This window comes from Narcine bancroftii, chromosome 3, assembly GCF_036971445.1.
Source record: "Narcine bancroftii isolate sNarBan1 chromosome 3, sNarBan1.hap1, whole genome shotgun sequence".
In the NCBI taxonomy this organism is placed as follows: domain Eukaryota; kingdom Metazoa; phylum Chordata; class Chondrichthyes; order Torpediniformes; family Narcinidae; genus Narcine; species Narcine bancroftii.
The window spans coordinates 363,597,649-363,614,869 of NC_091471.1; the positions used below are offsets into that span (position 1 = coordinate 363,597,649).

At 44.3% G+C, this 17,221-nt stretch overlaps 1 protein-coding gene across 16 annotated transcripts in view; it reads right to left on the minus strand.

Annotated features, from left to right (window-relative positions):
• bahcc1b (BAH domain and coiled-coil containing 1b) overlaps positions 1-17,221 on the minus strand; it is a 421,144-nt gene that overhangs the window by 168,530 nt on the left and 235,393 nt on the right. For 15 of the 16 annotated variants that reach the window (XM_069930138.1, XM_069930136.1, XM_069930134.1 and 12 more), the window contains one exon: positions 14,393-14,501. In XM_069930138.1, the coding sequence (XP_069786239.1) occupies positions 14,393-14,501 (109 nt within the window). Of the gene's footprint in view, positions 1-14,388; positions 14,502-17,221 lie in introns of all 16 variants that reach the window. The other variant, XM_069930144.1, reaches the window with a different exon arrangement.

A 17,221-nucleotide genomic window follows, 5' to 3' on the forward strand; every position in this document is an offset into this window, starting at 1 on the left:
TTAAAATTATGATTAACACTGTTGCAGGCCACAGGCATGTGTAAATTCATTTATCCATTTCTGCTAATTATAATCTGAAAGCTCTTTGGAACTGCTGCGAGAAAATATTAGCTTGAACAGGCCTGAGAAATAGCAAGACCACACACGTAATACAACTGCAGGAAGTGCCAATTTGAATAATAACAATATCCCAGGAAATCTAAAGTGAAACAGACCCTCTAAAACCACTATTAAATTATGAATTTATTAATCTCTTGCTCATTCCAGTTGGTCCAACATTGTGCATGCAGTCAAGAATTTTCTTCAGCTTTATGGTTTAATTAACTTAATAATTCTCTGGTCAATTTGTTGGAGAGGCTGAGAGAGGCATCATTCATCTCACTGGTCATGCATGCATGGAGCAACATGCGCAATCTATTGTGGACTGATGACAATACGAGGTCACACTCACACCACATACCTGCAGCTGCTCTGTGGAAACCTGTTGTGGACTTGCACCTCGAAATGTGGCACAGTCAGACAGCAATCAGACAACAGCCCATGATCCAAAGTTTCTACAGTGGTTGGTGATGAGTGGGCCTATCCGCTTAATTTGTCTTTGGGAGTGATTGCAACTGACAAACAGGATGAACACAGTGAAGGTCATGCAGGAAGGTAACTAATAATAACGTGTGTGGCTTTGCACGTAAACTAAATCTTGCTGTCACTTCTGCACCTGACAAACACTGCTTTTTTTTTATACAGCATCCCTGCCAACGCACTTAGCATTTACAATTATTTCCACGGATCAAAGAAATAAGTGGAGCTCCGTCGCAGGATCAACTTGAATGAATCTCCACTGCATCCTTTACAAAATGTGCAGAGCGATCTTCATTTTACACCCCTGTTTAGGTAAAGCGACAGGATGTAGCTGCGTTTTGTGACACTAAAACATCTTGGGAATGATGCCTGCTATAAGGAAAGGTGTCATCCTCTCTGTAGTTTCCTCCAGGCCTAGATAACTGTACCTGTCCGAACATTCCCAACTTTAATCTCCCAACCAATAGTGGCTGTGCCTTCACATTCCAAGACTTCAGCTCTGGAACATCCTCCCAGAACTGTTTTTTCATTCTTTGTTTTCTTCCTTGTTAAAATCTAACCCTTGAACTCAGCTTTTGGCGTCCAATTTGATGGTGATATTTCCGTGATTTCACCCAGTTCCAAATGCAACACACAATGCAAGCTTGTAATTCTTCACAAATGTCATTAATTATTACACGAGAATGTAAATGGTTGGACTCTGAGATTTGCCGATTACACGAAAATGTGCATGATGTCCAGTAATTCTGACTTAAACAATGGGTTGCAAATTGATGTAAACAAATAGAAGAATGGCCTTAAATATAAGTAAATAATATAATAAGCTTGCTTAAGGCAGGGATATGAATCAAGTGTTGTAGATCAGGTTAAAAGATAAATACAATTAGTACCTGGTCATTTATTAAATTCGCACAAAGCAGCAAGACCAGTTTGTGAAACGAAAGGGAAACTCTGGATTCTTTATACTGGATCATTCAGCATAAAACTGGCCATTAAAGCTGCTGGTACATCCTCAAGTCTTCATTGTTGAGGTCTTTCATGGCTTGTTTCAGCATCATGCTGAAGAAGATAGTAAAGAGGGTTGGTGCGAGGACGCAGCCTTGCTTCACGCTGTTGTCAATGGAGAAGGGTTCGGAGAGCTCATTGCTGTATCTGACCCGACCTTGTTGGTTTTCGTGCAGTTGGATAACCATGTTGAGGAACTTGGGGGAGCATCCGAGGCGCTCTAGTATTTGCCAGAGCCCTTTTCTGCTCACGGTGTCAAAGGCTTTGGTGAGGTCAACAAAGGTGATGTAGAGTCCTTTGTTTTGTTCTCTGCACTTTTCTTGGAGCTGTCTGAGGGCAAAGACCATGTCAGTAGTTCCTCTGTTTGCGTGAAAGCCACACTGTGATTCTAGGAGGACATTTTCGGTATTAGTCTATTAAGGAGAATCCTAGCGAAGATTTTGCCTGCCATGGAGAGCAGCGTGATTCCCCTGTAGTTTGAGCAGTTTGATTTCTCGCCTTTGTTTTTGTACAGGGTGATGATGATGGCATCACGAAGGTCCTGATGCAGCTTTCCTTGGTCCCAGCAGAGCATGAAAAACTCATGCAGTTTGGTATGCAGAGCTTTGTTTACATCCGGTACCGCACGGATGGCAGTCTCTTCAATCTGAGGCACCTGCAAGCTCACACCAAGACACAAGAGCAACTTGTCCGTGAACTACTCTTTGCAGACGATTCCGCTTTAGTTGCCCATTCAGAGCCAGCTCTCCAGCGCATGACGTCCTGTTTTGCGAAAACTGCCAAAATGTTTGGCCTGGAAGTCAGCCTGAAGAAAACTGAGGTCCTCCATCAGCCAGCTCCTCACCATGACCACCAGGCCCCCCACATCTCCATCGGGCACACAGAACTCAAAACGGTCAACCAGTTTACCTACCTCGGCTGCACCATTTCATCTGATGCAAGGATCGACAAAGAGATAGACAACAGACTCGCCAAGGCAAATAGCGCCTTTGGAAGACTACACAAAAGAGTCTGGAAAAACAAGCACCTGAAGAAACACACAAAGATCAGCGTGTACAGACCCGTGGTCATACCCACGCTCCTGTTCGGCTCTGAATCATGGGTCCTCTACCGGCATCACCTATGGCTCCTAGAACGCATCCATCAGCGCTGTCTCTGCTCCATCCTCAACATTCATTGGAATGATTTCACCACCAACATCGAAGTACTTGAGCTGGCAGAGTCCGCAAGCATCGAATCCATGCTGCTGAAGACCCAGCTGCGCTGGGTGGGTCACGTCTCCAGAATGGAGGACCGTCGCCTTCCCAAGATCGTGTTCTATGGCGAGCTCTCCACTGGCCACCGAGACAGAGGTGCACCAAAGAAGAGGTACAAGGACTGCTTAAAGAAATCTCTTGGTGCCTGCCACATTGAACCCCGCCAGTGGGCTGATATCGCCTCCAACCGTGCATCTTAGAGCCTCACAGTTCGGCGGACAGCAACCTCCTTTGAAGAAGACCACAGAGCCCACCTCACTGACAAAAGACAAAGGAGGAAAAACCCAGCACCCAACCCCAACCAACCAATTTTCCCCTGCAACCGCTGCAACCGTGTCTGCCTGTCCCGCATCGGACTTGTCAGCCACAAACGAGCCTGCAGCAGACGAGGACATTTACCCCTCCATAAATCTTCGTCCGCGAAGCCAAGCCAAAGAAGAAAAAAAGAAGACATCCTCAAGTAAGGTTTTATTTTGGTGTGCTTCTGCCTCACAGTCGAGCCAGCCAGAGGGCTCTCAATTGGCATGAATGGAATGGACCGTGTTGTGCTAAGTTCCATCATCTGATTCACGGGCAAAGGAACATAATTATGCAGTGTTGCCTCTTTCAGTGCCACAGGAATGAAATCAGTGGTGCTTCTTCTGGTCTTCACATCCTCACTAGTGAATGTAATTACAGCGTTTCTGGATCACGACATGCTGATAATGAATTAACTTCCACTGATGATGAGTTCACTGGATCAGGTGCCCACACGAAGGTGAAATGAGTCACAATGTGATTGGGAAGCAAGCCTACTACTGGGCTTCCACAGAATAGGTCCCGGGCCAGCATTAGAAACCCAGTTGGGTAACTTCTCTCACCTATCATCTCTCCATTGATTCTGACACCTCCCATCCAGTGATATTCCAACATGACTCACCAATCACTCCTGACTGACTGGTTAGCTCACCCGATCGGAAGCCCAGGCTCAAAGAGTTGGTGTTCACCTTCACCCTGCATCCCATCTCCAATCCTTAAACAATCCTCCCAATCTTTCTTATGACCTACCAAGCTCAGACTCTCTTGATTTCTTTGCACACTCTGCACTGGGGCAGTGCACCGAAAGGAAAGTGACTTCAAACCGTGGGGCCACAAAGCTGGTGGTAGATCAGAGGACCACTTCTCTCCTGCCAGGGATGCGTAACTGGAAGAGGTATTTCCTTGGGTATTCAGTTGCCAGGATAACATAGTCCAGGGAAGGGTCTTGCACAATGATGTCTAGCCTGAACATTCTTCATAAACAGGACAGGCTTCAAGAGTTAGTGGTCCTCAATTCTGAGAAGAACAGCTGGAAGTAGGAAGCGGGTGAGGTAATGAATGGCTTTGACTCTGTATAGCTGGACTGTTTACTTAATGAGATAAGAAATAATAGCATTGGAAGTCATGCATTATAAAATGCAGAGGAAAAGAAGCAGGTTTGATTTGGGAAAGTAATCAGTTTCTCAGACAACCATTGGTCAAAGATGAAGTGAGCTAATGGAAGGGGACAAGTTCCAGATGATATTCCTTGTTGGACGGATCCAGTGATTATGAAAAGTGAAGAGAAACCTATTGGAGTCAGAGAATTTCCAAGAATTGGGAAAAATTTGACTTCAGGCATTGAGCTTCACAGGAGAGGCTTAGGAATGAGTCAGCTGTTCCATTAGTGTTATGATCAAATAGAGGATGGTCCAAATTAATCTATCTACATCCTTCTTGAATAACTTCAAACGCAAAGCAGGGACCCGACAGTGATTTGAACCAAATCCACTCTATCACTTTAATCCAAAAGGGAACACTAATCTGATACACCGTCATTAGTCCATATTTTAGGATGGCGAATGAGTGTCTCTAGTCCTGTGCACATAGTAAGGCACCACCGATCCTGTTACTTTCCTGTATATCCTGTATTTTGTGTGTGGTGAACACTGTGTGATCACTTCCATTTGAGAGTAAATGTTACTGTTGGCCTCAGAGAGGCCCAAAGGAACTGCATAACAAAAATGCTAAATGTGTGTATGTGGAAAAAATATTAAATATCTAAGCAAACTAAGCTTCCACTGTATTAAGCAAACAATACAACTCCCACCTCAGATACAAAAGAACGTTTTTCACTGCATCAAGTTGCAACTCCACCTTCCAGCTTATTTAGCCGAGTCCTTTCAGAGTGTTAGCAAATTATAGTGATTTTACTAATGTGTCACAGCAGGGTGCAATGACTTCCCATTTTTACAAAGTACTCTGGCATCTTTCCAAATGCCGAACACATTTCCTACAGTCCGTATAATTTTCTCAGTGATGCAAACTCGTGTCTTTTTTTTGCAATTGCCAGGCCTCTTTATTTTCCCTTAGTGAACCAATCCCCTGCTTCCAAACATCTTCCCTTTTTTTTAAACAACGCCAGGTCTGTTGCAATAAAGCAGAACTCAGTGATTGGATCGCAGCTGAAACCTCTTTCAGCTTGGATCATGGGAGCTTGTTTATCTGGTTCCAGTGCTACTTAACCATCAAAGGATGTCATCGTTGATTTGTGAATAATTAAGTAGAAACAAAAGGGTAGTGCCCACAGTGAGTTTTGGACCTAACTAGAGCTAATTAACATAAAGTACATAAAAAATCTTGGGGAAAAAGAACGACGGGAAGGGAGGGAAGCCGAGGGGACTCCACCCTTTGGGAAGATCATGGCCAATCTTGTAACTCTGGCCTGTTTTCCTGTCCAGTCCACAAGTATTTTAAATTCTCCCTAACAAGCCTTGTTCTTGAATGTTCGCAACCAATGAATATACATAGCTCTGAAAAGATTTGCAGCACCCGAGTTGGGTGACCATTGCAACAACACCAGGCCAATCAGTATGTCAGGATGCTAAGATTGATCAATAACTGTGACTGGTTTGTCATATATACATGTGTAAAAGTTGATCCATTTAAAAGTCGATCCCCTATTTTTAGCCAATATACATATATTTTTTTTCTTCTTTGGCTTGGCTTCGCGGACGAAGATTTATGGAGGGGGTAAAAAGTCCACGTCAGCTGCAGGCTCGTTTGTGGCTGACCAGTCCGATGCGGGACAGGCAGACACGATTGCAGCGGTTGCAAGGGAAAATTGGTTGGTTGGGGTTGGGTGTTGGGTTTTTCCTCCTTTGCCTTTTGTCAGTGAGGTGGGCTCTGCGGTCTTCTTCAAAGGAGGCTGCTGCCCGCCAAACTGTGAGGCGCCAAGATGCACGGTTTGAGGCGTTATCAGCCCATTGGCGGTGGTCAATGTGGCAGGCACCAAGAGATTTCTTTAGGCAGTCCTTGTACCTTTTCTTTGGTGCACCTCTGTCACGGTGGCCAGTGGAGAGCTCGCCATATAATACGATCTTGGGAAGGCGATGGTCCTCCATTCTGGAGACGTGACCCATCCAGCGCAGCTGGATCTTCAGCAGCGTGGACTCGATGCTGTCGACCTCTGCCATCTCGAGTACCTCGACGTTAGGGGTGTGAGCGCTCCAATGGATGTTGAGGATGGAGCGGAGACAACGCTGGTGGAAGCGTTCTAGGAGCCGTAGGTGGTGCCGGTAGAGGACCCATGATTCGGAGCCGAACAGGAGTGTGGGTATGACAACGGCTCTGTATACGCTTATCTTTGTGAGGTTTTTCAGTTGGTTGTTTTTCCAGACTCTTTTGTGCAGTCTTCCAAAGGCGCTATTTGCCTTGGCGAGTCTGTTGTCTATCTCATTGTCGATCCTTGCATCTGATGAAATGGTGCAGCCGAGATAGGTAAACTGGTTGACCGTTTTGAGTTTTGTGTGCCCGATGGAGATGTGGGGGGGCTGGTAGTCATGGTGGGGAGCTGGCTGATGGAGGACCTCAGTTTTCTTCAGGCTGACTTCCAGGCCAAACATTTTGGCAGTTTCCGCAAAGCAGGACGTCAAGCGCTGAAGAGCTGGCTCTGAATGGGCAACTAAAGCGGCATCATCTGCAAAGAGTAGTTCACGGACAAGTTTCTCTTGTGTCTTGGTGTGAGCTTGCAGGCGCCTCAGATTGAAGAGACTGCCATCCGTGCGGTACCGGATGTAAACAGCGTCTTCATTGTTGGGGTCTTTCATGGCTTGGTTCAGCATCATGCTGAAGAAGATTGAAAAGAGGGTTGGTGCGAGAACACAGCCTTGCTTCACGCCATTGTTAATGGAGAAGGGTTCAGAGAGCTCATTGCTGTATCTGACCCGACCTTGCTGGTTTTCGTGCAGTTGGATAATCATGTTGAGGAACTTTGGGGGACATCCGATGCGCTCTAGTATTTGCCAAAGCCCTTTCCTGCTCACGGTGTCGAAGGCCTTGGTGAGGTCAACAAAGGTGATGTAGAGTCCTTTGTTTTGTTCTCTGCACTTTTCTTGGAGCTGTCTGAGGGCAAAGACCATGTCAGTGGTTCCTCTGTTTGCGCGAAAGCCGCACTGTGATTCTGGGAGAATATTCTCAGCGACACTAGGTATTATTCTATTTAGTAGAATCCTAGCGAAGATTTTGCCTGCAATGGAGAGCAACGTGATTCCCCTGTAGTTTGAGCAGTCTGATTTCTCGCCTTTGTTTTTGTACAGGGTGATGATGGTGGCATCACGAAGATCCTGAGGCAGTTTACCTTGGTCCCAACAAAGCTTGAAAAACTCATGCAGTTTGGCATGCAGAGTTTTGCCGCCAGCCTTCCAGACTTCTGGGGGGATTCCATCCATACCTGCTGCTTTGCCACTTTTCAGTTGTTCGATTGCCTTATATGTCTCATCCAGGGTGGGAACCTCATCCAGCTCTAGCCTTAGGGGCTGTTGAGGGAGCTGGAGCAGGGCGGAATCTTGGACTGAGCGGTTGGTACTGAAAAGAGATTGGAAGTGTACACCTACGTCTTTCATCTTGGCCCCAGCCTGTACTGATGCTTTGGGTATGAACTCATGGCTCAGCCCCAGCCGACTGCCAATCGGAGTTCCTGAAGCGTCTAATGCGGATCCTCGCTTTGGCCCTGGCCGTCTGCCTATTGGAACTCCCAATGTCCCATCTCCCCTGTGGTAGGAATTGCGTTCTGATGCGCAGACTCTATTATTAATTCATTGTGTTTTCGTTCTTTATTCATTCAGAGATCATTTGAACTTCTGCTACTGAAATGGTACTTTGGATTCTAGTGTGAATTTCAGCCCCTCAAACGTAGTATTCATATAGTAGAAGACCCATATATTTAATATTTAAAAATGATCCACAAAATGAGACTTTCATTTAAGTATATACAGTAATTTCTTATCAGGATGTTTTCTGCCAATTTTTGACACTTACTTTCTAATCACTCTCTTCTTTGACAAAGGAATCTTGCTTGCAATTCAGCTCTTATGGCTGGCCACCTATCCTGAGACTATGACCCAGTGGTGGTGCTGCAAGTAAAGCCTCACGTCAGTCATCCAGATTCAGTCCTGACCTTGGCTGGCTGTGTGGAGTTTCCAGAGACGTATGGAATGGAGTTTCTCCATTCTCCCTGTGACAACATGGATTTCACTGAGTTCTCTAGTTTCCTGTCAAATCCCAAAAGTGAAAACTGGCTACTTCAAAACGTCCCAGGGTAGAATCATAAGGGTGTGTGGGTGTTGATGGGAACGTAGGGAGAAAATTAATGACTGAATAGGATTGCTCTGTGAACTGGCATGGATTTGATGAGCCAAATGATTTCCTTATATGCAAGCAGTCATACAACATGGAACAGGCCCTTTGGCCCAATTTATCCATTCCAATCAAATTGGCATTCTGGGCTCGTCCCATTTGACTGTATTCAAAGCCATTCCTAGCCATATATCTGTCCAAATGTCCTTTAACATCATAATTGTACTGTCATGTGAGAATGGGAGTGTGACACGGAACTGAAATGGTTGGCTACTGGGAGGTCTCTGTCCCATTCTCACAGGTCTGTCTATGGCCTTATGTACTGTCCCACCAAGACCACCCGCAAATTCGAGGAACAATACCTGATTTTCCGTCTGGACTCTCTCCAACCAGATGGCATTAATACTGACTTTTCCGCTTTCTGCTCATCTGCTCTCCTCTTCCCCCTCCCTCCTTACCTTCCCCTTTCCATCCCAGCCATCCCTCCTCCCCTTGATCACTGCTGTCCCCTCCCTCCCTTCTCCACCTATCACCTCCTGCCTTTGTAACTACAACTCCCCCCCTTACTCTTCTGCTGGGAAGGGTGCTGACATTTTTCCATACCTCTTGATGAAGGGCTCAGGCCCAAAACGTCGATTATAGCAAAGAGTCCTTCGCTATAAAGGACACTGTTTCTCCAGCAATGTATTTTTATAACTACCCGCTCAGCATCAATTCCCAACAGAATGTTATTTATTTCATGATGAATGAGATTTCACTGGAAGATACAACAATTGCTTTTGCATTTGGCCATTTATTAAATGAAAGTTCCAGCAAAAAGCCAAACTGTCATCTTTACCCATTGTGAACCAAAAATGGCAAAATGTCAACACTTGGGAATCAATTGCTTGGTCTGTACTCAGCACCAAGTGTTTACATGTGGTAGGCTCGTTTGCAAAGTCCTAACTTAGGGCACTATTATGTTGACAAAAAGAGGCCCTTGCCACACCTTTGAGTCTGTAAAGAAATTTCCACATATATGGAACATTGAGTTCCACAGCTCACATGGAATCAGTTACTGTTCAGCAGTAAGAAGCTCAGGAAACGTGTTGCCTGCAAGTTATTTCGACAGGATCGCTCAATCTCCTTTGCCTCAACTTGAATACCTGCTTTGTTGCTAGTTCCCAGTTTTTAGTCTCAGCCTTCACTTTCCCCCTCCAGCTTTGGAGCCCTTTATATTCTTGCTTTGTTAGAATCCATTTTTATTAGATTAACGTTCAAGTAACAGTTTTTGGTGCTTGAAGAGTTTAAGCATGCTCAAAACGACCCTGTGTGCCAGGTGATGCGTAACTTTTAAAACATAAATGGGTCCAGCTGCAAACTGGAGATTGCATCAACCACAGATGTGGTTGTAAATCTTTGATTCCACATTGATTAAATTCAGTAAAAGTTGTAGAAAGAAGTCAATCTGTCATGCAGTCAACGTAACTTTGCAAATTCTGGCCAACTGCTTTAAAACTGCTGATCCAGACCCTGTAAGGCGAAGGATTCAAGAAGGGCTCACTATGGAAGGCAGAAGTTAATGTGATAACCCTCTCTCTTCCCTTCCTCCCTGGTCCTGCTCCGACTCCCCAACTCCATGGATGCTAAACTGCTTCTCCTCCATCCCAATTAGAAAGCAAAACTTTCAGTACCTTCTTCCTTCCTCATGAGCAAGATCTCTTTGTGGCCTCTTTTTCCATGTCATCTGCCCCTTTATCCAGATGAAAGATTACAGCACGTAGGAGAACCTGTGCATGAATCGTATCAGCAGGTAATCAAGGTGGCAAATGCAAATGCTAGACTTCATTGATAGCGGGATTGAATTTAAAAGAGAGGAGTTTCTGCTGTGACTGTAGAGGATACTGACGAGGTTGTATCTAGATGACTGCATGCAGTTCCTGTTTTGGAGGCAGTACAGAGGATGTTTAACAGGATTTCAGAGATGAATGAGTAAGTCTGTGAGGAGTGGTTGAATCGCCTGGGACTATACTCGCTGGAATTATGAAGAATGAGAGGGGATCTGATAGAAACATATAAAAGTATGAAAGGGATAAATAAGATAGAAGCAGGGAAGTTGTTTCCACTGATAGGTGAGATAAGAACTTTGGCACCTATCCTCAAGATTTGGTGGAGTAGATTTAGGACAGAGATAAAGAGAAGCTGGTTTTCCCAGAGTCTGTGGAATTCTCCACCCAAAGAAGCAGTCGAGAAGCCCTCATTCAATACTATGCAAGGTTTTTGCATAGTAGGGGAATTAAATAGGGGAACTATGGAAAGGGCAGCTAGGTGGAGATGAGTCCATGGCCAGATCAGCCAGATGGACTACTCCCTGCTCCTGTTTTTTATATTGCATGCTCTTATATTCCATTTCATTGCTATCCCATTGTTTCACAGTTGCCTGTTCCCACTTTCCTCTCTCTTCTGTGCCCTGCTTTTCCCTTCCAGCTCCTTCTCAGTGTTATATACACCTCTTTTCTTAGCCCTTTCCCCTAGCACGTATTCCAGTTACCTTCCCCCTCCCTTTTCCCGTCCATTGGCTGGATATCCGAGGCAACAGGTGAATCAGTCCCAGATCCAGTAGATGTTGGGGGGGGGGGGGGGGGCGGGGGGGTAGTTAGAGAATCATTTATGCTATGACTGAAAAGGGATGTTCTGAGGGGATTGTACTGAGACACCATAAGCTAAGCAGATGTGGATTCCAGATGCGTATAAAATAATTTTTAATCCTCTCTAGGCACATTTCCTGAGCAAAATGCTAGAGACGATACTTCAATGGTGACTTTCTCCCTGAGACGCACGCTGACCCTCTGATTCCACCGATCATCTGAACTAGCCCTACAGGTAGTGTATGGCACTTTTTCAACATGTGCTATATCTAATGGTTTCCCTTGTCCATTCTGCACATTATATCCTCAAAGAACTCTAATAAACTTGTCAAATATTACTTTCATTTAATAAAACTTTTTAATCATGGTAGGATTTTCCATGACTTGAATTATTTCCTCAATAATGGATTCCAGGCTAATTGGGTTACAGTTTCATGCTTTCTATCTCTCTCCATTCTCAAAAACCCTCAATATAACCTTGTGTCAGAAATAATGGGGTGCTGGTATTTTCAAACAGTGCGTGCGCGCGCGTGTGTGGGTATGTGTGTGAGAGAGAGAGAGAGGGAGGGTGTGTGTGTGTGTGCTGTGCGTGTTGTGTACGAGGTGTGTGTGGGGGGGTGGGTGTGTGTATGTGTAGTGTATGAGCTGTGTGTAGGGATGTGTGTGAGAGCATGCACGAGTATGTGTTGTATGGTGTATGTGCATGCATGTGCTGGCTGCATAGTGCGTGTGTATATGCATGGGTGTGCACACTCAGACATGGATACACGTGTAAACATTGGGCTAATCTGTCAAGGTGTATACATGACTTCAGACCAACCAGTTAGCCATAGACTCCGATTGGAAATTGAGCTCCGTTGTCTGTGGCTGCACTTGCACGTATCGGACGGAGCCTGTGGATTACAGGCAATAGGATTCTGGGTCTGCTCATTAAAGTGAATTACTGACTGGACCTACCTCAAGTGTGCAGGATGATGGAGGGGGAGCAAAGGTCAGTACTAGCATTACTTCCACACTGGAAGTCAGAGTTGACTGCACTTTCCAAACTTTGACTCAGCATGTTTTTCAGATTTAAGAGGAAACTGAAGCACGCAAAAGAAATTTACGTAGTCCCAGGTAGAACATGCAAATTCCACACCAAGGTCAGGATCAAACCCAAACCCCTGGAGCAGTGAAGCAGCAGCACTACCTGCTACACAACCTTCAGCGTTCCTGAGAGATTACTCTTTTACAAGTGAACAGCATCAGTGCCATTCAGATGAATGCAATTGGAATTCTCACCAGGATAGAAACAAATTTGTGTGTTTCACTAGAATTGACATTTATGTCAGCAGGAAGCGAGGAAAACAGCAAAAGAGAACAGACATCATAAAAATCCACACCTCGTTTACACTTGGCACGATCCCACTCGGAAATATGCCTGTTATTGGATGACATGAGTTTCACATATAGCTCAGCTGAATTTCTTGGTCTTTGTTTAACCTGCGGTCGTATAATTTTAGCGAGTAAATGTTCAATAAATCCCAGCCAAAGCAAAAAATATCATGGGAATGCATTTTTGCAACGTACAATGAGAAGTTGCAATATCACTCAAATCCAAATGCAATCAAAAGCTTCACAAATATTCCGGGAAAACAATGAGCAAACTGGGGAGTCCAGGAAAGCAACTGTGCCAGCATTCAAACTGCAGAATAAATTAACAATGTGGAGAAAGAATAAGGCATTATGGTGCAGGAATCAAAGGTAGTCACAACTGCCCCAGGAAGCAATAACCTCACCACTGGAGATGAGTTCAATGTTTGGATTCAACAAAGCTGAAGAGGAAATTCCACAAAAAGATTCCATTTTAGGAAAGGTCTTTTTGTTTCTGGAGAATTGAAATCCAAATTCTAAACCACAAATTGGACTAATATTTATTAACACGGTTACAGAAAAATTACAGGAAATCCCCAAAATAAACTCCACACCAGAGGAGCAAGATTATATTATGTGTCAGAGAGGAACCAAACAAGAAAGAATTTCCAAAAACACTTCTTTGTTTCAATGTTGAAATCTTGAAAGCTTCACTCTCACATTACCACTTCATTCACCAACAGCATGCACTGCATCAAACTGTCCCACTGGTTCCCAGTTGACTGAGGAGAAATCTGTTAAATGGCGCATGCAATGTCCAATAGTAAAACAGGTATTCATTTAACCATCTCCACGACTGTTGTCAGCTGCCTTTTAATGGTGCTTTCACCATGGTGACAAAGTGGATTAAATTTAAATTGTCCAATAAAAGATGCACCGTATCACAAACTGGATTACAGCAGATAAAAGAAGCTGGCCACTGATATTGGTGGCAATGCAAAATCCTATTTTGGTTGGCTGGTTTTGAGGTGAAAGGAGGATAGCTCAGTACATTTTTTGGCTTGCTTCTTTTAATAATCTTTCTTTCAAATCCAAGGCTGCCTCAAATTGATTAATTTGTACTTTGTCTAATCGCTTACTGATAGTTATATTATGCATTACATTAAAATCCCTGCTATCTGGCAGCTGTAGGGATTGGTAGATGCCGGTTAAGTGTATTTTCCAGTTGCTTGAGTCTTATCTTACAATGCTGAACTAATACACCTACATTAGGAATAAACAGTTTAAAAGACACAAATACTCTGCTGTACTGACACTGAACAAACTTCACTTGCATGAATATATAAATCTTAAAAGCATTCTACTTTATTTTCAGTCACATTTTTTGGAAACATTTAACTGCTGATGCATCTGCAGGTTCCTCCCCCTCCATGGACCTGCTCGAAAGAGGAACATTAACATAATAGATAATTATCTCCCCCCCACTTCCAAGTTTACAAATAAAGCCTCTGACCAGGGCAACACTTACTAAGCAGGGATAAGAAGACAATGGTGAGTGGCATCAACCTGTTCTTCATCCTGAGAGTGATGTTTCATTAAATCATTGCTGTTTCTCACAACTTTATTCAAACAGCCTCAATGAGCAAAGCTCGGCCAAGGCTCTCCTGAATATTTGCTCCCATCTTCACCAAAGGTTTATGAGTTATTTCAGAGAAAATTTAATTTTACAATTTTAAACGTATGTATTTTTACCTATTATTTTATTCTTATTTATTTTATTTGCCTTGATTTTTTAAATCAGGTTGCTCGAGATTGCTGGTTGCTTCAATCCTGGATGCCAGGAGTTTCACTTTATTTTATTCTCTGAATACACAGTGTATTTCAACCGATGAGTTCACATTTCATACACCTCACTTATGAGTAAAATATATCACCTACTTTGAATGATGGCTCCTGGGTACAGACATCGGGATTTCTGACTCCAGTAAGCACAGACCCTGGTAGCAGGTGGCAGGAATTGTCGAGAAGGAGGCCTAACATCAAGCACCTATGGATATATTTTGAAAAGATTTGACTGAGTGATCAAGTACTATGAAGAGATATCTTTACAACTAAATCAGCAAAAAGAAAATGGTATTTAATTGTGCACCGATAGGCAGTAAAAAGCTTCCTTTTGTACACTATCAAAGCAAGTCAACTTACACACATACAATTCATAGGGAGTTGTGTCACAGTAAGTCAAATAGTGCAGAGAAAAGAAATAAGCAAAAAAGCAGAGTGAAGATTATGGAGAAAAGTATAATCAAAGTGCTCGTGTGTGATCCAGTTTAGAGAGACAGGTGACAGCAGGAAAGAAACTATTCTTGAATCTGGAGGTTTGTATTTTCGAGCACATCTATCTCTGCCCAACAGAAAAGTGGAGACAAGAGTAGGACATGGGTGGGATGGGTTCTTTAATACTGGAATAGTTGATCCCGTGTAGTAGTCAACCCCCCCACCCCGCCACATGTTTTCCATATGACCTGTGTAAAAGTCAATCCCCCTATTTTTGGCCCCGACCACCACCCACCCATTCGGGCTCCCAATGCCTGGATCGCCTGCCCATCCGAGCTGCCGACACCCTGACTGGCAAACCCTTGCCTTGGCCGCCCGCCCACCTGAGTTCCCAACGTTCCGACTGCCTGCCCAGCTGAGCTCCCGACACCCTGACCGCGGATCCTTGCCCCGGCTGCCCGCCCATCTGCCCACCAGAGCTCCCAACACCATGACCATGAACCCTCACCCCGAGCTCCTGACACCCCAACCACGGATCCTTGCCCCAGCCCACCCAAGCTCCCAAAAGTTCAGCCACAGACTGACTCCAAGGGCCCAGCCTCTCACCCACCAGAACTTCCGAAGGCAAACTTATCACCCGGTCCTGGCCATCCAAGTTACCGACACCTTGAATGACGCAGGTACTCATCATAGTCAAAAGTATGACCTGTATAAAAGTGGACCCTCCCCCAAAATGACCCGAAAAATTGGTCCAAAAATTTGACTATTTTACAAATACATACCGTATGTTAAAAGTGATAAGAAAATGCTTTTTATACAAAATCAAGTCAATTATCAGTTCCAACTGGTCAAATGATCAACTATAAAGAATGTTTGGGATTAGTAATGGGCATCTCCACAACACCCCTCCTCCCACCTACAATACTGGAAATTCACACTTTCTCTGCCTCACCTCATCTAAACAGCATTTAGAGGAACAAAATATTTGGAACCACAGATTTGCAGAATGACAAAGGATTTATATAGTACACCTTCCATAACCTCACACATCCCAAAATGCGTTATAGCCATTAAAGTGCTTTTATTCTCCTCTCAGTGTTGCAATTCAGGAACTTGGCAGTCAATGCATACGCAGCAAACTATCTTGAGAGGCAGTAAGCTGTTGGATTGTGGGTAAATAACAGAAATGTGAGGATTGATTCTTTGAGGCACATAAAAAGGAAACAGGCCTCTTGGCCCAACTCATCCATGCAGAGCAAGATACCTATTTAAGCTTATCCCATTTTCCTGCATTTGCCCCTTGACCCTTTAAGCTATCTATATCCATGCTCTGGTCAGAGCTGGCACAGACCTGGAGGGACCTCTCCGCCATAGCAACTTAACCCTTTGAACTTCGTGACCCAGTTTTCTGAGATGACCAACAAATGCATATTCTCCATGTCCCAGTTTTCCGGGACTGGTTTTCTACCCAACCACCAGCTGGTTCGTACTGGTGTTCATTCTGTAAAGTGCATCTTTGCAAAGGTTGGGGTAAAAACAGCTGTTTTGCCAAGTTACACAGCAAGAAAAAGTAATGGAGGGGAAGAACATTCAAAATGATTGTTTGAGGATCTAGGACTATGAACAGGACAGTGACTGACCAGATATAATGTAGTATCAGTGAATGAATAGATCAACTAACTACCGTTTACCCATGGACACAGTTTGGACCAAATATTATGAAAGGTTATAAATGGTCAGCATCCAAAGGACTAATGAATGATACTTTTTATTAATTTGATTAAAGATGAACATTTAAAAAAGTTTAGTGATACAGTACAATCGAAGTCACTTCGGCCCACGAAACCCATTCTGCACCATTACACCTCATTAACTTGTTCATGTCTGGAGGGCGGGAGGACACCAGAGCACATGGTCATGGGGATAATGTACAAACTCCTTGCGGACAGTGCCAATTCGAACACGGGTCACTGGTGGTGTAGTAGCGTTGTGCTAACTGCCAAGATAACCGAGCCATCCAAAGTGATGGTCAAGACTCCCAGTAAACATGCCCTGGAAAAAGGTTTTCCTATCCACCTGGGGGAGATCGGACGGGACACCAATTAATGTCATTACCGATAGCTCAACACACACCAGGTTCTACACCGGGGTGCCAGTCATTATTTTGTTCTCTAAACTGGGGGTTAAACCCACTTGACCTTGTAATTTTGAGGTGAATCTGTTTCTAGCAGAAACTGGACAGGGAAGACGTGCACATTCAAGACCTCTAATCTTTTCCCCTTCAACTACTGTACATATTTGTGTACAATGTGAAAAAAATTCCCCCTTTTTTCCCCTCAAAAATAGGTGGGGGGGGAGGGGGGTTGCATTATACACGAGAGTAAAATTTAAGAAAAAAAATTCTGCAGACGAGCGGGTGACCGGTAGTCAGCAGCGTGACTCAGGAGGCCGGGCGGGTGGGCAGGTGGGTGAGCGGAGAGAGATGTGAGCGCG